This window comes from Salvelinus fontinalis, chromosome 21 (assembly GCF_029448725.1).
Source record: "Salvelinus fontinalis isolate EN_2023a chromosome 21, ASM2944872v1, whole genome shotgun sequence".
NCBI classification, from domain to species: Eukaryota; Metazoa; Chordata; class Actinopteri; order Salmoniformes; family Salmonidae; genus Salvelinus; species Salvelinus fontinalis.
Window position 1 is genome coordinate 9,988,876 of NC_074685.1, and position 22,414 is coordinate 10,011,289.

The 22,414-nt window shown below is 45.4% G+C and overlaps 1 protein-coding gene and 1 non-coding gene across 3 annotated transcripts; one reads left to right on the top strand and one right to left on the bottom strand.

Moving 5' to 3' along the window:
- Nucleotides 1-1,391: 1,391 nt before the first annotated feature.
- Nucleotides 1,392-18,112, bottom strand: LOC129818135 (divergent protein kinase domain 1B-like). 2 transcript variants are annotated; one of them, XM_055873762.1, is made up of 7 exons: nt 17,352-18,112; nt 12,551-12,685; nt 10,571-10,678; nt 10,309-10,485; nt 8,209-8,435; nt 7,849-7,990; nt 1,392-6,937 (listed from the first exon to the last, which is right to left on the bottom strand). In XM_055873762.1, exons 1-7 carry the CDS (start codon nt 17,418-17,420, stop codon nt 6,494-6,496), a joined length of 1,302 nt encoding a protein of 433 aa, XP_055729737.1. In that variant the 5' UTR covers nt 17,421-18,112; the 3' UTR covers nt 1,392-6,493. The 2 variants fall into 2 exon arrangements, with proteins under 2 accessions (XP_055729737.1, XP_055729738.1); XM_055873763.1 differs by having other exon boundaries at nt 17,994-18,111.
- On the top strand, nt 2,495-2,626 carry LOC129819200 (small nucleolar RNA SNORA17). Its single transcript, XR_008754046.1, has one exon. It is a non-coding gene; the product is annotated as a small nucleolar RNA SNORA17 (small nucleolar RNA).
- Nucleotides 18,113-22,414: the final 4,302 nt, after the last annotated feature.

Sequence of the window (22,414 nt, forward strand, 5' to 3'; positions counted from 1 at the left end):
CGTCTCGGGGAAGCTCATCTGCGTGCTCATCAACCTCACCAGGGTCTTGACCTGACTGCAATTTGGCGCCGTGGACAAATGTTCACCTTCGATGGCCACTGGCACGCTGGAGAAGTGTGCTCTTCACGGATGAATCCCGGTTTCAACTGTACCGGGTAGATGGCAGACAAGGTGTATGGTGTTGTGTGGGCACGGTGTGGTTTGGGCCGGCATAAGCTATGGACAACATCCAAATTAATTTTATCGATGGCAATTTGAATACACAGATATCTTGAGATCCTGAGGCCCATTGTCGTGCCATACATCCCCCGCCATCACCTCATGTTTCAGCATGATAATGCACAGCCCCATGTCGCAAGGATCTAAACAATTCCTGGAAGCTGAAAATGTCCCAGGTCTTCCATGGCCTGCATACTCACCATACATGTCACCCATTGAGCATGTTTGGGATGCAATGGATCAATGTGTACGACAGTGCGTTCCAGTTCCTGCCAATACCCAGTAACTTCCCAAAACAATTGAAGAGTGGGAGAACATTGCACAGGCCACAATCAACAGGCTGATGAACTCCATGCGAAGATGTCACGCTGCATCAGGCAAATGTTCACAACAGATACTGACTGGTTTTCTGATCCACGCCCCACCTTTTATTGACGCTATCTGTGATCAATCTGATACATTTGTATTCTCAGTCATGTGAAATATATAGGTTAGGCCCTAATTAATTAATTTCAATTTACTGAGTTCCTTATATGAACTATCTCAGTAAAATCTTAATTGTTGCGTTTATATTTTTGGTCAGTGTATATAAAATGTTGAGGGTAAATAATTACTGGTATTCATGTTAGTCATATCTCAAATTATCTATTTTCTTTAGCCCCTCGGCTGGGAAGCGTCCAATGAGGAACATTGGATACCACCATGATCATTTGGGTCCCACTGGCCAAGCTGATGAAACATGAAAATAACAGCCTATCGTTCCTCCCCGAAAGAATGGTGTGCACACCTAATGGTAAGCAACGGGTGGCCTTAATTCAGTCTGCATGAAATATATAGGTCTGTGATGAAAAAGCATGCACCATGCTGAACTTGTGATGAACAACCTCTACCACATTATCTGAGACCTGCACAGCCTAATAGTCTCTGGGTTTTTTCCTCTCTTCAGATGTAACTGTGGTGCCAATGCCACGGTTGTGCAATGACCGGGCAGACAAACTGACACATGATGGCTCTACTGCCCTGTCCAGCGGGTACGGAACTGGGCCAGATAGACCCTGACCCTCACCAGAAGGGCAGGGTATGTCTAACCTATAGACTGGTTGTTTAGCAACAACCGATGTGTGTCAACTATAGGGCAAAACACATGGGTTTGGCTTAGATGATTGACAACATTTGAACTTTCGTCTCATTGTTTATTGAAAACATAAATACATCTGCACAATTCCACAAGAGGTCTCTTCACAGTCCCCAAGTCCAGAACAGACTATGGGAGGCACATAGTTCTAAATAGAGCCATGACTACATGGAACTCTATTCCACATCAAGTAACTGACACAAGCAGTAAAATGAGATTTAAAAAACAGATTAAAAAGCACCTTATGGAACAGCAGGGACTGTGAAGCAACACAAACATTGGCACACACACACACACACACACACACACACACACACACACACACACACACACACACACACACACACACACACACACACACACACACACACACACACACACACACACGATAACATGATAACATACGCACTATACTTAGTACTGTAGATATGTGGTAGTGGTGGAGTAGGGGCCTGAGGGCACACAGTGTCTTGTGAAATCTGTGAATGTATTGTAATGTTTTTAAGATTGTGTAAACTGTCTTCATTTTGCTGGACCCCAGGAAGAGTAGCTGATCCATAATAAATACAAATACAAAATGAGCACTTGTCTCAAATACATTGATAGTTGTTGGCTGGCTAGAAAATTTGAGCCATATTAACATTTGAGCCATATTTACATGAAATCTGTGAAAATGCCTCTGAACAAGACATGGTCTCAACAGGAGAATTAGCTGAGATGTGCCACCTACGATTCCCCACATGGCAGCTTCTTGTCATTGTTGATAGCTATCTGACATTTCAGAATCATGATAACTCAAGCCTTCCGGCCACATCGACGCGTACGTCATTTGTGACATTGTCAGCCAACCAGTCTAATCAAGAATGGTTAATCTTGGTGTAAAATGGATGCTGTAGAACTAGCAGCAATGTACTTGGACTAACTACTTTATGTACTTTTGACTTTGTTGCCTTAATCAGTTTCCTTATGGCTCTTCAAAACTAACCTATAGTCTTTTGGATGTTAATTTCAGATGAAGAGCAGTCTGGAGTTGCAGCAGTAGTGACTGTGGTCGTAGCGGGGGATGACCAAGCCATAAGCCATGGTAATTACACTCCTCACTGGGTAACATACTGGCTAAGTGTATTGGTCTCTGACCAATCCGCCCCTCGAGGCATTGCAGTCTGACTGTACGTGTTGAGCCTGTGTGATGAGGGGCGGAGAGTGAAAGATATATGTATATGCTGAGGACACAGAACGGTGGGTACTTGAAATGATCATAGCTCTGACATTTGGCCACCAAGGAACCATTTAGACCCTCTGAAATAGGTTCTTATTGTACAGGAAGTGTTTGAACAAGAGTGAGCTAATTAAAGAAAAACTATTTTGGTATTTATTGCTTTAGTCCATTGGTGACATAGTCCAAAAATGTTTTACTTATGTCAACAATGGAACACCAAAAATTGTGGTGGACTTTTCCTTTAAGATCCCTCACCCTCAGGAGTTGTGTTTCTTGTGTTGTGCCAAAGCTAATTTGTTTACTGACTGGTAATTGCCATTAGTCCAAGACTTTGAGTTTTGATTCACTTTGATCTGAGGTCTACTTTCTTGATCATTTTGGAGGATTGATAGGTTTTTTGGCTATCGTTTTCTCACCCATTTCCGGGTTATTTGACAGATTGCAGATGTGACGAAGAAGCCAAGATGTGGCCAGTTTCAAAGTTGAAGATTCAAGGTGATGGTAGAGAAAGGATTGTGCAGGCCACACTCTTGCCTGTTTATGGTGACATCTTCTATAGTTTAGGGCCCTGTTTTGTTGCATTAATATGTAATCTAATGGATTACATGTTATTATATTCCTACAGATCTACACAACCTACTCCACATCTTCAACGTTATAGAAAATTTAACAAATTAAACACTGAAATATCATCATTTGGATAAGTCTCCACCCTCGACTTAGTACTAGGAAGCACCTTTGGCATCCATTAGTTCTGAATCATTTGGAAAAAGATTCGACCAACTTTGCACAACTCTTACGGCAACAAGCACTGTGTACAAAACATTAGGAACACCTGCTCTTTCCATGACATGGCCTGACCAGGTGAAAGCTATGATCCTTGATGTCATGCTAAATCCACTTCAATCTGTGTAAATAAAGGTGAGGAGATGGGTTAAAAGATTTAATACTTGAGACACATGGATTGTGTATGTGTGCCATTCAGAGGGTGAATGGGCAAGATTGAAGTGCCTTTGAACGGAGTATGGTAGTAGCTGCCAGGCGTATCAGTTTGTCAAGAACTGCAATGCTGCTGGGTTTTTCACGCTCAAGATTCCCGTGTCTCAAGAATGGTCCACCGCCTAAAGGACATCCAGCCAACGGCAGACCTGTGGCCGAAAATGGGTCTTTGACAAAAAACGATAAAGGAGGCTGACCTGAATTGTGCAGAGCAACAGACTGGCTACAGTTAGTCAACTGACTGTCCAGTACAACATTGGTGCCCAAAGACCCATAAAAGAATGCACAACTCGTCGTACCTTGACACGAATGGGGCATGTCAGCCGACGACCTTGGAGTTCCACTTTCAGCACAAAAAAATAAATGGGTTGCAGTGGGCTAAGGAACAAACCATGGAAAATTTGAAAAACATTGCATGGTCTGATGAATTCCAGTTCCTGCTGTTTCACGCTGATGGGAGGACTTGGGTATGGTGAGAACCACATGAGTGCATGCATCCATCATCCATCAACATTGCAGGCTGGTGGTGTGGGGTGTTTTCATGGCACACATTGGGCCCCTTGATAAGTGGCACAATGTTTGAATGCCAAGGGATATATAAACAGGATTGCCAATCGGGTGCATCCCTTCATGGCAGCAGTGTATCAATCTGTGAATGGATTTTTTTTCAGCAGGATAATGCCACAAGGCTTGGATTGTCCAGGAATGGTTCCACAAATGATTCATTCAGCTTACTGCAGTGGCCTGCCCAGTCACCAGATCGCAATCCAATTGAGCATTTGTGGGATGAGATGGAATAAGCTATTCGGTATTGAGGTCCACTACCAGCCAATTTGATACAACTGTGGGACGCATTGGAGTCAACATGGGCCAGCATCCCTGTGGAAAGCTTTCTAGACCTTGTAGAGTCCATGGCTCGACAAATTGAGGCTGTTCTGAGGGAAAAACCGGGTGCAACTCGATATTAGGAAGGTTTTCCTAATGTTTTGTACACTGTGCATGTTGCTGTAAGAGTTGTGCAAAGTTGGTAGAATCTGATAGGCACTGTATTTGGGTAGATGGATGATAAGTGTTACCTGATCATGTTAACCTCTGGACGGTGTACCCTTTATTTAATTAGGCATTATTTGGAACCAATTTACTCTGTTGAATTTGAAGAATAAAATTGCATAATGGACCAGATTTTGGTTTTGAGTATCACTTTTATCATGATGCAATTTTCAAGCTAATTCAAATCTCAAACTGATCTCACTGGTTGAAATGTATTTTCTTATGAGCGTTTCCCTTCAGATGCCGAAACATGTCACTATTACAATGTATCTACTGACACTGGAGACTATTTTAACAAGTACACCTGTAAAATGAATATATTGGTGCCATGGAAAAATTGATGGAACTTGAGGCGAGAACATGGTTGGTTGGAATGTGAATTGCGAAATACTGGCGGGGCGAACTATACAATGGTAAAAGACCGCTTTTTCCCCCTTAAGTGATAATGCCAGAGAAGCCGGTGTTTGGAGTATATATTGGCACGGGTGTTCGGTCCGGCAAACCGTGCCAATATCATCCACATCGGCTTTGAGTGCATATTCACTTTTATACAACGGGTTACCAACATATTCAAATAATGATTAACATTTTGTTTTGATGTATTTGTTCATACTATTTCATCGTTCCACAAGATAGTCCCGATACAAATCTAGGGTTGTTACCCAAGCCGGCTGGTGTTTCGGTTGCCAGAGACGCGCCCCAGTCGTTACATTTTTTGTTCTGTATCTGTCGTTCATTCTTAATGTTCCATTGCCATGCTGGCTGGCAACGTTCTTATCCCTTGCTTGCTAGCTAGCCAACTACGGCTAACTTTGTCACGTCAAACAGTGCAGCCTAAATAGCTGCGTTTTTTAAGCTGTTTTGTGACGTTTGTTTGGATGCATGTTTATTGTTTATTTGGATGCATCATAGCAATGAGCTAATGAGGTGCAATATCGCCTGGTATGTCAGACAGACAGCAAGGTTTATACAAGTCTCCGCTGTTAACTAAATGTCTAGATACCTTTTTGTAGTGGATCAAATTTATAAACATCCTGGCTGGGCTGATGAGACAGTGGATTGCGTAATCAGATGGAACAGTAAATAGTCATTTTAATGTAATAATTTAGCTGGTGGTACCTTGTGGAATAGACACTGGCTGGAATGCGGTTTTAACCAATCAGCATTCAGGATTAGACCAACCTGTTGTATAATTCCTAAAATACCGAGACTTCAATTTTTTTTGTCTAGAAAAATTGACATAGTTTGGAGTGCTGTATATATATTTTTTCATCTGAGTAATATAGTTTGGTTATGATCTATCACAAAAGTTCAAGTGATCCCTCCATATTTCCATCTCATTTGACCTTGTCTGATGGATCATTCACACAGATGAAATAGTAGTTTTCCCACATACTGTTACATCACTCCCATATTTTCATGGCATTACACCTCTACATTGACGTTCCCTGATAGAAGTTATACACTTAATAACTACTCTTTAAAGTAGAATACTGTACAGTTAATTATCAGTACATAGGCAAGGCCCTGAGAATACACCAGACAGTTTTCTCCTTCACAAAATAAAGAATCCTTCCATAAAAATAAACTGCCTTTACTTTTAAATCATAACCCATTTGATTTTCATTCATTTTCACTTTCAGTCAGTGATTTACTAGTCTGTTTTACTCAAGCTTTTGGCATGTCTTGTAACTGCCCCGAAAAAGTAGGGTAGGAGGGGAAGTACCTCTAGGGGAAGTACCTCTAGGGTAAATAAAATCTTACTGGACAACTTCGGATTGTCCATTTGTTTCAATCCATTTTCCTTTATTTGGTGTCAAATGAATACGACCCAGGCCTACATATGTCTCCCAGCAGCTCTTCTGTGGTCCTCAGGAGTACTGTGTGTTGGAGATGGTCTTCCACAGCAGGGTTTTCAGGTTGTTGAGAACCAGCGAGTGGTGCACCTCCATCTGGCTAGCCAGGCCACTGAGCGTCACACAGGTACGGAGCTGCTTCTCCAGGTCTATGCGGAGGTCCTGGGGCGCCCCGGACACCAGATAGTCCTGTAGCATCACACACACCTTGGCCAGGTTGGGCTGGACCACCTCTGTGTTACATTGCTTCACCAGTCGATCACATGTTGCAGTGCAGTCACGCCCAAAGGTGCAGTCAGCGTTGGTCTCACAGCGACGTCCCCGCAGGAACCTGCGGACCGCCATCTCGGACGCCACGCTGCGCAGGTCTGTCATCTTGCAGTCATACCTGAAGTTGTACCCCACGTGGCGCGGGCTGGCGTCACACATCAGGAAGCTGCCATAGGCCCCGTGGAACACCTGTTGTAATTGATGGGGTACAGATGTTTAGTGTATAGATCATTATAAAATCAGACAACTACTTTCTATTCCCAATGATTATAAATTGTCTGTCCTCTGTCTAAGCTTGATGTGTTTTATGTATTCACAGAGCCGCAACCAGTGGCCAAAAGGTCATATTAGCATGGGCAGTACCATTGGGCTTCCATCATTTTAATTTAGCCAACTAGGGGGAAACTTCCAATTTCATTGGCTGATCCCTCCTGGTGACCCTTTTGGAGTCATGTTCAACCAGGTCATCAGGAGGGATCAGCCAATCGTGAAGAAAATTGACTACTTTAAAATGGAGATGGCCTCAATTTTTTTTTTTTTTTTTTTTTTTTTACCGTTATTTTACCAGGTAAGTTGACTGAGAACACGTTCTCATTTGCAGCAACGACCTGGGGAATAGTTACAGGGGAGAGGAGGGGGATGAATGAGCCAATTGTAAACTGGGGATTATTAGGTGACCATGATGGTTTGAGGGCCAGATTGGGAATTTAGCCAGGACACCGGGGTTAACACCCCTACTCTTACGATAAGTGCCATGGGATCTTTAATGACCTCAGAGAGTCAGGACACCCGTTTAACGTCCCATCCGAAAGACGGCACCCTATACAGGACAGTGTCCCCAATCACTGCCCTGGGGCATTGGGATATTTTTTAGACCAGAGGAAAGAGTGCCTCCTACTGGCCCTCCAACACCACTTCCAGCAGCATCTGGTCTCCCATCCAGGGACTGACCAGGACCAACCCAGCTTAGCTTCAGAAGCAAGCCAGCAGTGGTATGCAGGGTGGTATGCTGCTGCCCATGCTGTCACAGACGCTATAATGGCACAGATACAAAGATGAGTCCTCTATCTCTATGGCTCCTCCCATAATCTTATCTTTACCTCCTCTATGAACTCCAGCAGGCCGATGGTGATGCGGGCCCTCCGGGGCCACGCCGGGGCCAGCCACTGGTTCAGGCTGGAGCTCAGGGCCTCTGGGACTAATGCCTGCAGGTAGCTGGGGACCTCCAACCTATAGAGGGAGCTGTAGATTGAATGTAAAATTATTTCTGGGTAAAAAAATAATACATACATTTAATCCCATAGAATATAATTTGAAACCAATATACACCAAATCAAACCACACATCCAAGACACAAATGTTTGCAGTGGCATTTCTTGAAAATTACAAGGACACAACCAATTAAAATCAGCCAGTAGTCATTCTTTAATTAAAACCCTTATTTCCAAAGTGGTCCTCACCTGTGGCCCACGCGCTCAGTCACGTACAGGTCCCCGCAGAAGCCCAGCAGTTTGGGGGTATGCTCCTTCTCCTGCAGGGCTACCATCAGAAGGAACTCGTTGATCTGGAGGAGAGCCCACACAGACTTGGCTTCCGCCAGGGACACCTTGCGGTCCTTGTTGACATCGGCCAGGGTGATGACACGACCCACCAAGGTGGTGAGAGAAGGTTGCTCTCCCAGGTTAGACTGCAGGGAGGACAGAGAGAAGACAAAGTGAGGAACTGATATGTACAGGTGACCTCGATGTTCAAACCTTGCAAGCGAATGTTACAGTTTTTGTCCACTAAGCAACGGCGTAAATATCAGCCAGCTAAGACTTGAAGAACAGTTTAAATATACACTTCATGGACAGTTTATTAGGTACACCCATCTACACTGAAATATAAAAAAACGCAACATGCAACAATTTCAAAGATTTACTGAGTTACTGCGTTACAGTTCATATGGAAACCAGTCAATTGAGAAAAAAATATTAGGCCTAATCTATCGATTTCACTTGACTGGAGATACAGATATGCATCTGTTGGTCACAGATCGGTTGGGATTTGGTAATTGGATCCCAATTAGCCATGGCAAAAGTATCAGCTACTCTTCGGGTAGCGTCCCTATAAGCACACTGAAAGTCTGTTGTGAATTTGTTTTCTGTAAGCTATAAAAACAAAGAGAGTCGCACACATATATATATATATATATATATATATATATATATATATATATATATATATATATATATATATATATATATATATATATATATATACACACACACACACACACACACACACACACACACACACACAGTGGGGCAAAAAAAGTATTTAGTCAGCCACCAATTGTGCAAGTTCTCCCACTTAAAAAGATGAGAGGCCTGTAATTTTCATCATAGGTACACTTCAACTATGACAGACAAAATTAGAAAAAAAAATCCAGAAAATCACATTTTTATTAGACACTGGGTTTTCTGAAAAAGTGTTTAGGTGTGAATTCATTACATCCAGCAGTTTTTAAATCGACTCGATAGTTCAATGGAAACGCAACCTAACAGACGATTGTTATATCTATTTTCTATTCAAATGTTCTACATGTCGCCAAAAAAAAAATCACTGGACAAGTTAATGGAAACATAGCTACTGTCTGTAGGAGCAAACCATTTTCATGAATGGGGTGGTGTACCTAATAAACTGGCCACTGAGTGTATATAATGCTATTTAAAGAAAGAAAAAAATGGACAACCAAAAACAGTTCACTTTTCAGTTCAGTTAGTCGTACACACCATAATAAAAACGAGACTGTGTGAAATGATTGAAATGTGCTAGATTTCTTCCATATAACGTATTCCCTTCTCCACTCTCAGCCCATCTCTATATGGCTGAGAGTGGAGCCATTGTACTGACAATGACGTGTAGGGTTATATTTGGCACGGGGCTCCAGCCCCTAACCTCTCTCTGCCTCTCCCTCCCTCTCTCCCCCTACCGCCTCGTTCCATCACCCACTCTATCCTCTATCTCTATCTCCCTCCTCTCTGATTGAAGGGTTGAGTTAAATTGCATTTCAAATGTGCATGCCTGTAACACTGCCTGTACATCATCAAAAAGCACCAGTTCCCTATAGATGGGTTAGCTGCCAACGTCACGAAAACGATGTGCGCTTCCATGGGGCAGATGTCATCCTGTTGTTGTGTTTCTGGATGGTCAGATTGCTAGCAAGAATGACAAGAAACTGCCATGTGGGGAATCATAAGTGGCTTGTTTCAGCTTGTTATTGATACTATGTTTTGACTGATTTCATGTTAATGCTAATATGGTTCAAATTCACTAGCTAGCTAACCAACAACTAACGATTTAATTGAAAGACAAGTGCTCATTGTACAAATGTATTTAAGTTTTTTTATAAACAATGGAGACTAAATATAGCTTCTATCTTAGCCAACCCTGTCTGTTTTCCCCATAGTTACGCACGCCTCGGTTTGGTTGCTAAACAACCAACATGTCTATTATGGAAAGCTCTTCTATCTAATCTAACTGTGAGGACTGACAGGAAGTGAAATGGGCAACCAGACCTTGAGAAAGCTGTGCAACATCTCTCTGAACTCATCCATGGAGGTCCCGCGGGTGGGCTTGTCAAACAGGGTAATTTCCTGTCTCAGTACAGAGTCAGGAGCTCCGTCCCCCTTCAGAGGCTCTTCTAGACCACACTTTATCACCACAGGCCTGTCCTTCCACAGACCACTGTACACCTAGAACCACAGATAAATACACATTACATAGAGATAGAGTGTGTGTGCGTGGGTATTACCTGATGTGTGTGTATGTGTCACCTACTTGGTGTGTGGAAGAGGTGGACATGCATCGCTGCAGAGTCAGGCTCCTCTCCTCACACAGGGCCTTGCAGGACGACCCTGAGATAATGCCTCTCCTGTAGTGGTCACACTGAGACAGACAGGAAACAGAAAATACGTCATCACATTATGAACAGGAAGAGGATCCAAGGATCCTACAATATAGCAGGTTAAGAGAACTTACTTAGCAGGTTAGGTGAATTAGGTAAAGGTTAGGAAACGGGTTAGCTAAAAAAAAAGTACAGCTTTGTCAAAGGTGAATAATTGTATCTCTTCTAGCCATTACCATCTCTTCCTCATATGTACTATGCCCTAAATCCCAGGTGGAGATACCCACCTGCACGCAAACCATAGTTTTTTTTATACTGTAGATAACAATGGTGAGGATTTTCCAGTTTCCACACAGATGTCAACTTATTTTCACCCCCTGTGAGATGGCTTATGTGTTCATACACATGTATCGGTTATATTTGGTCCACCCAGGGCACTATGTAGCGATATACCCCAACCCCCCCAAAAAATCTGGAAAAGACTGTTTGCAGAAGCAGAAAGGAGAAGTAAAGTCATTGCATAAATTAGCATGTGTGAGATTATCTTGCTTAGGAAACATCCAGGCAAAACATCCAGGCAGCATGCCAGCCTGTAGCTAAAGCCACTGCTCCAGTAGCTAGTGCCACAGTGAGATGAGATCCACCCAAACAGTTTCACTCTTGCAAAACAAAATTGACAAATAAAGACTATAGGCTGTGACCTCCTTCTCCACAGTATAGCAGTTGCTATGGTACTATGACTTCATTTTGGCCACTTTGGTTGCGAGCCAACCAATTTAAGGCCCAGTCGTCCTTAATGTCGCAAAAATGTGCAAATTAGCCTAGCGGGACACACACAACAATGACACCACTCTTCTCTCACTCCTTCCTTGTCTCTTTTACACTCTCCATCCCGCTATCTCCTCTCTCCATGTTCCCCCTTTCCAGACACTGTTTTCCCTGTTTGTATGTCCTGAGACTGACAGCCTGCCTCTCCCTCTCACAGCACAAGGAAGAGTAGGGCACGATAGTACTGCCTTATTCATCACAATAACACTATACATAGATAAAGACACCAAAACAGGACCACCTCAGGCTGGCCATTCATCTTTACCCTCCCCAGATCCCAGATCAACAACGTCAGCACAGTCATTTCCCTCGTCACATACGTCACATATTTTACATTTCAGGTTGAATATATTCAGAAGTAAAGGATCAAGAGAGGATCAAGAGAGATCAAGGATCAAGAGATCCTTTACTTCTGAATGTGTGTGCTGACTGCTGAGCAACAAACACTCCCACTTCAGAGTATAAATGTAATATTTCACAGGGATCTCGCCCTTGCTGCTTATATTCAACCTGAAATGTAAAATATGTGACGAGGGAAATGACTGTGCTGACGTTATTGATCTGGGAATGATTGGTTACTTCTCATCACTGTTTATCACAGGGAACAATGCTAAAGAAAATTAGAGTAGAGTCACTTCTCCTGTGGTCTGGCTATCATTAAATGGCACCCTATTCCCTATTTAGTGCACAACTTTTGGACAGAGCCTGAGTAAATAAGATGCCATTTTGGATGCAGCCTCTCTGTTACATCACTGATTTCTCATCCAGTGTTACTCTTATCAGGTATTCTGTTAATTACTTTTTCCTGGCCCAAATTTGCTACTGTATTATAAGAGGAACCATCCTGCACTCAGCAGTCACTGACACAAAATACAGATTACCCATTCACTCTTTCCATCTGTCCATTTCCAGACCTTAGTGTTCCATCTTCCACCCACAGCGTGCCCACAAGGTTGTGGGCTAAAGCACACCTGCCCCCTCCCTCACAGTCCCTTTATATTGTCTTCCAATCCCTTACTCCCACGCTCTCGCTTTCTCCTTCCTTCGTAAGAGGTGTCAGGGTGTTCACGCTGTTTCATACTTACGATGACCATGTGGCAGACGTGTCCTCGGCAGAGCTCTGAGTAGGAGGCGTACTGCATGTAGAGGACCCAGCTGGCTACCAGGATCCCCAGCCAGGCCAGCAGCAGGTACTTCACCTTTAACGCCGGGAGACGACTCTACACAGGAGAGGAGAAGATTACACATTGACCAAAGTCCACAGTCCTACAGAAATGTGTCTTCTGCTTTATCCCAAACAATACACACATACTGAGGAAGAGAGGGGTTTTTGGCCAGAAAGACACTGAGAAATCTAAGCAATAATTATAATATGGTCTTGTGGAAGACATTTTTATCCAAGGCGAAATACAGAACTATCAGCATGGCCATTGCGGGGAAGAAAACACACAACACTGATTTGGCCAGCAGCATGTTCTACTTCTATGATCCATTGGAACCTGTATTTATGTAAGGACAGACGCTGGGAGATGAGAAGCAAGTACAGGGAGTCAACATTTCATAAATATCTGACATGAAACAAACAAGGACAGCGTCTGAACAGGGGAAACAACAACAATAATGCTGACAAAGAGATCAAACCGAGGAACAGACAGATATGGAGGGAAAAATCAACAAAGTAATGGAGTCCAGGTGAGTCCAAAGAAGGAGCAGATGCGCTTCCAGGCCTTGAGATGGCTCGAGAGGTTTTCTTGCCTCGGTTGGCTCGGCAGGCTCCTACCTCAGCCGACTCGTCAGGCTCCCGCGCCTCACCGGGCTCGTCAGGCTCCCGCGCCTCACCGGGCTCGTCAGGCTCCCGCGCCTCAGCCGGCTCGTCAGGCTCCCGCGCACGCCTCAGCCGGCTCCCGCGCACGCCTCAGACGGCTCCCGCGCACGCCTCAGCCGGCTCCCGCGCACGCCTCAGCCGGCTCCCGCGCACGCCTCAGCCGGCTCCCGCGCACGCCTCAGCCGGCTCCCGCGCACGCCTCAGCCGGCTCCCGCGCACGCCTCAGCCGGCTCCCGCGCACGCCTCAGCCGGCTCCCGCGCACGCCTCAGCCGGCTCCCGCGCACGCCTCAGCCGGCTCCCGCGCACGCCTCAGCCGGCTCCCGCGCACGCCTCAGCCGGCTCGCCCGGCTCCCGCGCACGCCTCAGCCGGCTCGCCCGGCTCCCGCGCACGCCTCAGCCGGCTCGCCCGGCTCCCGCGCACGCCTCAGCCGGCTCGCCCGGCTCCCGCGCACGCCTCAGCCGGCTCGCCCGGCTCCCGCGCACGCCTCAGCCGGCTCGCCCGGCTCCCGCGCACGCCTCAGCCGGCTCGCCCGGCTCCCGCGCACGCCTCAGCCGGCTCGCCCGGCTCCCGCGCACGCCTCAGCCGGCTCGCCCGGCTCCCGCGCACGCCTCAGCCGGCTCGCCCGGCTCCCGCGCACGCCTCAGCCGGCTCGCCCGGCTCCCGCGCACGCCTCAGCCGGCTCGCCCGGCTCCCGCGCACGCCTCAGCCGGCTCGCCCGGCTCCCGCGCACGCCTCAGCCGGCTCGCCCGGCTCCCGCGCACGCCTCAGCCGGCTCGCCCGGCTCCCGCGCACGCCTCAGCCGGCTCGCCCGGCTCCCGCGCACGCCTCAGCCGGCTCGCCCGGCTCCCGCGCACGCCTCAGCCGGCTCGCCCGGCTCCCGCGCACGCCTCAGCCGGCTCGCCCGGCTCCCGCGCACGCCTCAGCCGGCTCGCCCCGCTCCCGCGCACGCCTCAGCCGGCTCGCCCGGCTCCCACGCACGCCTCAGCCGGCTCGTCAGGCTCCCACGCATGCCTCAGCCGGCTCGTCAGGCTCCCACGCACGCCTCAGCGGGATTGTCAGGCACCCACGCCTCAGCGGGATCGTCAGGCTTTCACACCTCATCCGGCTCGTCAGGCTTCCATGCCTCAGCCGGCTCCCATGGCTTGGCCGGCCCGTCAGGCTCACCCAGGTGGGACGCCGGGTGGCTCTCCTAGAGGGGGTGGGGTACTGTCACACCTGTTCCCGCTCCTCCTGCCTGGCGCTCGAGGACGCCAGGCTGCCCATTATTACGCACACCTGTCACCCATTATTATGCACACCTGTCACCAAGCCTGATGAGCAAGCTAAGGCATCCCCGGTTCCGTCGGCAACGGCACCCGGACCCGACGTCACCAATCAAAACTAAAAAACTAAAAGGAAACTCCCTGATGCTTCCAATATGGGTGTCAGCATTCTGTAAAGACAGACGCTGAGAGACGAGAAGCAAGTACAGGGAGTGAACATTTAATAAATATCCGACATGAAACAAACAAGGACAGCGTCTGAACAGGGGAAACATAATGACAATAAATGCTGACACAGGGATCAAACCGAGGAACAGACAGATATAGGAGGGGCAATCAACAAAGTAATGGAGTCCAGGTGAGTCCAAAGAAGCGCAGATGTGTGTAACGATGGTGACAGGTGTGCGTAATGATGGGTAGCCTGGTGCCCTCGAGCGCCAGGGAGGGGGAGCAGGAACAGGTGTGACAATTTACTGTTGGCTGTAGTGCCATATCAGAGGGGCATCTACAAAGTTACATTTTTAACAGATGCCCTCTTGTTGAACTCTCTAATGTGCAAAGAAATATGCAGTCTTGCCATTCCTGGCACCTTTCTTTTACTCCTCAAACGTTCATCGAGTATAAGGTTTGGTTGTCACAAAATGACAACCTGGTCTCAGAGCATTTTGTATTATGCTGTACACAAACCTGAGAAAATTCATTTAGTATGTTATGTTATGTTTAGTATGGCATGTATTAATTTGTGATGTCCATCCCCCATTTCATATGATATATATTACGAATTACAATTTGTATTATATGTTACGAATTTGAAAAACGTACAATATTTTATGAATTTGCAAAATGTACAATATGTCACAAATTTGCAAAATGTAAGATATGTTACGAATTCTAGCTAGGTGGCTAACGTTACCTAGGGGTTAGGGTTAAGTTTAGGAGTTAGATTAAAGGGTTAAGGTTAGGGGAAGGGGAAGATAAAAGGGTTAAGGTTTGGGGAAGGGTTAGCAAACATGCTAAGTAGTTGCAAAGTAGCTCAAAAGTAGTAAGTAGTTGAAAATGTGCTAAAATGCTAAAGTTGTCCGTGATGATATTTGAACTCACAACCTTTGGATTGCTAAACATTCACGTTACACGCCAACCCAGTCACACCGACCAGGCACCCTCCTTCGTTTTTGTCTTAGATAACCATCTGTCTTATGTAACCATACCAAACATAATATATCATACTAAATGGAGAGTCCAGAATTTATACTGAACACAAATATAAACGCAACATGCAACAATTTAAAAGATTTTACTGAGTTACAGTTCATATAAGGAAATCAGTCAATTTAAATAAATTCATTAGGCCCAGATATGCATCTGTTGTTCAGATAGCTTAAAAAACAGTAAGGGCATGGATCAGAAGACCAGTCAGTATCTGGTGTGACCACCATTTGCCTCATGCAGCGCGACACACCTCCTTCACATAGAGTTGATCAGGCTGTTGATTCTGGCCTGTGGAATGTTGTTCCACTCTTCAATGGCTGTGCAAAGTTGCTGGATATTGGCGGGAAATAGAACATGCTGTCATACATGTCGATCCAGAGCATGCCAAACCTGCTCAATGGGTGACATGTCTTGTGAGTATGCAGGCCATGGAAGAACTGGGACATTTTCAGCTTCCAGGAAGAGTGTACATACAGATCCTTGCAACATGGGGCCGTGCATTATTATACTGAAACATGAGGTGATGGCAGCCGATGAATGGCAAGACAATGGGCCTCAGGATCTTGTCATGGTATCTCTGTGCATTGAAATTGCCATCAATTAAATGCAATTGTGTTCGATGTCTGTAGCTTATGCCTACCTATACCATAACACCACCGCCACCATCTGGAACTCTGTACACAACATTGACGTCTGCAAACTGCTAACCCACACGACGCCATACACATGGTTGTAAGGCCGGTTGAACGTACTGCCAAATTTTCTAAAATGAAGTTGAAGGCGGCCTATGGTATAGAAATGAACATTCAATTCTCTGGCAACAGCTCTGGTGGACATTCCTGCAGTCAGCATGCCAATTGCACGCTACCTCAAAACTTGAGACATCTGTGGCATTGTGTTGCGTGACAAAACTGCACATTTCCCCCAGCACAAGGTGTAACGATCCTGCTGTTTAATCAGCTTCTTGATATGCCACACCTGTCAGGTGGATGGATGCTCTTGGCAAAGGAGACATGCTCACTAACTGGGATGTAAACACATTTGTGCACAAAAGTTGAGAAAAAATAAGGTTTTTGTGCATATGGAACATTTCTGGGATCTTTAATGGACCAACACTTTACATGTTGCGTTTATATTTTTGTTCAGTACATAATGATATGCAAAGCTCTGGGACCAGATTGCAAATGAATATGAATAATCACTTTTAATACATAAGTACGTGCAGAACCCATACTCTGGGGGTAGTAAATTGTCTCGATTTTCATGCAACTTCCCAAGCCATCATTCACAGTTTCAGGGCCTTCACTGCAGCCAAAACTGAAAGGCTTGTGTATTCAAGAAATGAATACCACGGATGTATATCACTCAAATCTTTCCAACATTGATATTGAATAACACCCCAGTGTCCACAAGGCAAATAGCCTGGTGTCAACTTTGTGCAGACAAAATAAAATCAATACAATGGTTTATTGTGTTATTACCTAATTAGAAGTCTATGGTTTAGCAATTAACTAACAAATAGAGAGAATACTGATCTGATGGCATATAGGGCACAAAAACGCAGCCAAATCTCAGCTAGTGGTCCCACCTGCAGCCCCTTCGACATAGGGCAAAACAGCACCAGGTGCACAAGCCTCCGTAAACCTCTGGGCATCATAAGCGATTCCGTTAGTAGAAAGCGCTCGGGCTGGAACGGCAAATCACTGAACCTTATTCCCGTCGAGACACATCCATGGGACCAGCATCTCCAGTCTGAGCACACTAAACTGACGTCACCTGTTCAATTTTGGCATTCAATTTTGTGCGCATTTATCGTTCGAGATTTGCAAGTGGAGCAAAGATCCTTTATGAAAATAAAAGACCAAATCTAAACAGTCCAGAGCGACAGTGAGTCAGGTCAGCGAGAAAGTGGGCATCGTTTCATAATCCAATTTCACACACAAACAACGCCATTCGTTTTGCAGAAAATCATAGCCTATCCTTAGCTTTCAGCCGTCATTGGGGAAAAATACAAAGTGGAGCTATATTCCCTTCACAACATACAGACTGACATTCTGAGCACATGTTTTCAGCTGCCTAGGCACAATCGGTTAGGATATATTAATGTTGACTGAAAAATCCTGTCCGACTCCTCCGTTTCAAAAAATACATTATTGAATACGCTACTAGTCTACCCCTTCTGACTCAACGAACGAACTCTCGTAACAGCAAGAGCCAATGTATGCCTGACCTGAAAATGTGGTCGGTGCCACTAAATGGATGGTGTGACGCAATCGCGGAGCATCCGGAGGAGGCAGGTCAAATTGAGCTCTGTACAACATCGCCGTACGCCTCTCAAACGTTGTAACAATGGGGAGGGCTCGGTATAGCTCCGCAATGACATGATTGGTTGACGGTAGGTGAGGTCGGGAAGTCCTGTATGAACACAAACTCACTTCCTTGACAACTTCCTTCACAACCTGACCTCTACAGAGGCCATATCGCCGTAGATTGACCATGTAGCGCCTTTAACAGCCAGCTTTGCAGTGACTCATGAGAGTGCTATTTTAAAAGGGCAAGTTGCAGGTCTCAAGCCACCAGTATTCTGCCAGCAGGACAAATGATGACGTCACGTTCGTATGGTAATAAGGAAACCTTTAAAATAAAAGCCCCTATTTCAAAACAATGCAAAGTGGATAACTCATTCAAAATATATTGCATTTGTATCAATGGCCACTTGTATTGTGCAACAAGAAAAGGCAATAAATCATTTAAGAGAAAAAAAATGTAATATGTTTTTAGAAACTTGTTCTACCTGTCTCAGTGGTGTGGAAAATACTCAGTAGGGTCTCTACTAACCTAATATTTGTAGTTTTGGAGGTGGACTATGTAGTACATATCCAGCTTATCCAGCAGCACTTCATTCTCCACCCCCTCCAAAACTCCACCCCTTCATTCTCCACCCCCTCCATAGCCCCCAATGCAATACACTGTAATAGACTATACATTGGTAACATCACTGATACATCACTTGGGCCAAGCTTCCTGCCATCCAGGACCTCTATATCAAGCGGTGTCAGAGGAAGACCCTAAAAAGTGTCAGACTCCAGACACCGTAGTCATAGACTGTTCTCTCTGCTACTGCACGGCAAGAGGTACCGGAACGACAATTAGAGGTCCAAAAGGCTTCTTAACAGCTTCTACCCCCAAGCCATAAGACTCCTGAAGAGCTAATCAACGGGCTACCCAGACCCCTCTTTTACGCTGCTGCTCTGTTTATAGTCTATGTGTAACGGATGTGAAATGGCTAGCTAGTTAGCGGGTACGCGCTAGTAGCGTTTCAATCAGTTACGTCACTTGCTCTGAAACCTAGATGTAGTGTTGCCCCTTGCTCTGCAAGGGCCGCGGCCTTTGTGGAGCGATGGGTAACGAAGCTTCGTGGGTGTCAGTTGTTGATGTGTGCAGAGGGTCCCTGGTTCGCGCTCGGGGCGAGGGGACGCCGTAAGTTATACTGTTACATATGCATAGTCACTTCAATTCTACCTACATGGACATATTACCTCGACTAACTGATGCCCCCGCATACTGACTCTGGACTGGTACCCTCTGTATATAGCCTGGCTTGTTATTTACTGCTGCTGTTTAATTATTTGTTACTTTTATATTTTTTTATGCACTGAACACTTAAAAAAATAAAATAAAATAATCTTCTTAAAGCATTGTTGGTTAAGGGCTTGTAAGCAAGCATTTCACTGTAAGCTCTACACCTGTTGTATATGTCGCATGTGACAAATACAATTAGCTTTGATTTGTGTTGTACTACTGAATGAAACTGTGAATATATGCACTCAGACCAGCCTTTGTGATTGAACTTACGTTAATTACATTACTTTAGTTGGCTGCTTTGACCAAAACGTGAATGTCATAACCTATTCTACGAGCCTATTGTTTGTGTATGATCTTTATTTATTGCTCACTTGTTTTTTAACAATGTCAGGTACAGGCCGGTATGACTGGGACCTTCAGCAAGTAAAAGACAGGGGATAAGAAATAATTTGAACATCACAGATATAAATTGCCACTGTGCCCATGATAAATTTAACTACATTACTTTAGTTGTCTGCTATGAGCAAAACTTGTATGTAATATAACCTATTCTGGGAGCCTAGTGTGTGTGAATGAACTATGTGAAATATCTTTGGACAATTGGCTTCCCTGAAATCATGTACTGATTGGAGGAGCAATATGAGTCTCAGAGGTCGTCACGCTGGCTGGGGATGGTGATGGAGGCTTTGGTGGTCCACACAACAAAGAAGCAGGTGTTTCTTCCAATGATGTGGAGCTGGCCTTGGACCTGGTGCTAGTAAGGATGGTCTTCACGGAGGCGGTAAGACCCTCCCTCCTTGATATAGAAATCCTTTGCCTCTTCATTCATTCACTTCATTGCCTCTTCAATGGTAAGGTCCGTTGCACCATAAGGACACTTGACCTCCACCACTGCTGTGGTGCCCACAAAACCATCTGGTGAGGCACCAAGGATCCCAGACCCCGTGACTCAAAGCCCTGACTCCTGCACATCCATCCTTGTAGCCATTTTGAATGCCTTGATGTCCTCCACTTTGCTCTCTGTGCCCCAATTTACAGACACCAACCACTGTGATCTGAGGACCCTTTTTAGCAGTGACATATTAAAACGCTTGGCCCTAACCCCTGCTCCATAATTGCTGGCCTTTAGCCACTGAAGATCCTCCTCTGTGGGCTCTCGGGACAGAAGGCTGTAGTCTTTGGCCGGATACAGGTCCTCCACTGACTGCACCTGGATGGGCATGGCAGGCTTCCTCCACTCACCTTCCACATCCATGCCGCCGATATTGTAAATAAAGACAGATTTTTTTTTTTTTCAGGTCATGCAACTGCAATACAGACTGGATGTCTGCAAACAAAGTCAATAATTCTGAACATCAATAGATTTTTAGATTCCTTCTCATCAATGACAACATTCTAGAACTTACACTACATTACTAATGCTAAAAAAGAAACGTCCCTTTTTCAGGACCCTGTCTTTCAAAGATAATTCTCAAAAATCCAAATCGCTTCACAGATCTTCATTGTAAAGGGTTTAAACACTGTTTCCCATGCTTGTTCAATGAGCCATAAACAATTAATGAACATGCACCTGTTTAACGGTCGTTAAGACACTAACAGCTTACAGACGGTAGGAAATTAAGGTCACAGTTATGAAAACTTACGACACTAAAGAGGCCTTTCTACTGACTCTGAAAAACACCAAAAGAAAGATGCCCAGGGTCCCTGCTCATCTGCGTGAACGTGCCTTAGCCATGCTGCAAGGAGGCATGAGGACTGCAGATGTGGCCAGGGCAATAAATTGCAATGTCCGTACTGTGACACACCTAAGACAGCGCTACAGGGAGACAACACGAACAGCTGATCGGCCTCGCAGTGGCAGACCACGTGTAACAACACCTGCACAGGATCGGTACATCCGAACATCACACCTGCGGGACAGGTACAGGATGGCAACAACAACTGCACGAGCTACACCAGAAACACACGATCAAATCAAATGTATTTATATAGCCCTTCTTACATCAGCTGATCTCAAAATGCTGTACAGAAACCCAGCCTAAAACGCCAAACAGCAAGCAATGCAGGTGTAGAAGCACGGTGGCTAGGAAAAACTCCCTAGAAAGGCCAAAACCTAGGAAGAAACTGTTACGCACGCCTCTGAGAAGAGGGAACGCAACTCCCTCCTACAACTCAACTCTCTGAAGTGCAAGAGGTATGGACTGTAGGTGCGAGTAAGGATGACACAAAAGCAGAATTTACCGTTTACTAGGATTTATTTTCTTACACGGTAATATGGGGAAAAGGGGCTGGACGGAACCAAAGCAAAGAAAGTAAATATCAAAGTTCCCCCTCTCCTATCTAACCTGCCTACCCACTTAACTTACCTAACTTAACACCGCCTGGTGCCCTAACCAAAATACAGGGGGTGGTCCGCCCAGGTCTTACCTAGTGTGCCTAGACAGTAAATATACTACGGGTATATGTATGCCCGCGGGCCTCTTGCCTAAGCACTCCCAAAGTGCCTTCTCCTTCCCCCCTGGGAACAAATGAAACAGAATAATTATTAACAATTTCACAAACACTCACAAACACAGGACATAGCAAAACTGCTACCAACAACAACAGTACATACCACACTTTCTGATACACAACCAACACTATATCACAATCTAATTTCTCTCTCTCTCTCAATCTCCCTCTAATCTCTAATTTCTCTTGATCTCTCCAAAATATTCAATTCTATCTTTGATCTCCAAATCTCTACTCCTGATCTGATCTGATCTGATCTGATCTGATCTGATCTGATCTCATCTCTCCTCTCTCTCTAAATCTCTACCCTCTTTTCTCCTGGGCAGAACACTGGCTTTTATCTTCAGGTGGCAATGGTGATTAGAGTCAGCTGCTTCTTGACGAGGGGGCGGGGTCAGCTCCAATCACCAATTAGCCTGGGGTCGACCAATCAGCTGGTTGGGGAGTACTTCAGGAAGCCATCTCCTGAAACACACACACTAAAATACAAAACAGAACACAGAAACTGGAGAACGTAACAGAAACCTAGAGAGGAACCAGGCTATGAGGGGTGGC

What these genes read in the sequence shown, in the direction of transcription:
- LOC129818135 (XM_055873762.1), bottom strand. Translation starts at nt 17,420, where the DNA reads ATGATGCCCAGAGGTTTACGGAGGCTTGTGCACCTGGTGCTGTTTTGC. An exon ending in CCACCTCTTCCACACACCAA is followed by an intron (nt 10,486 to 10,570) that starts GTAGGTGACACA and finishes CTGTGGTTCTAG; the next exon opens with GTGTACAGTGGTCTGTGGAA. An exon ending in ACTGAGCGCGTGGGCCACAG is followed by an intron (nt 7,991 to 8,208) that starts GTGAGGACCACT and finishes TTCAATCTACAG; the next exon opens with CTCCCTCTATAGGTTGGAGG.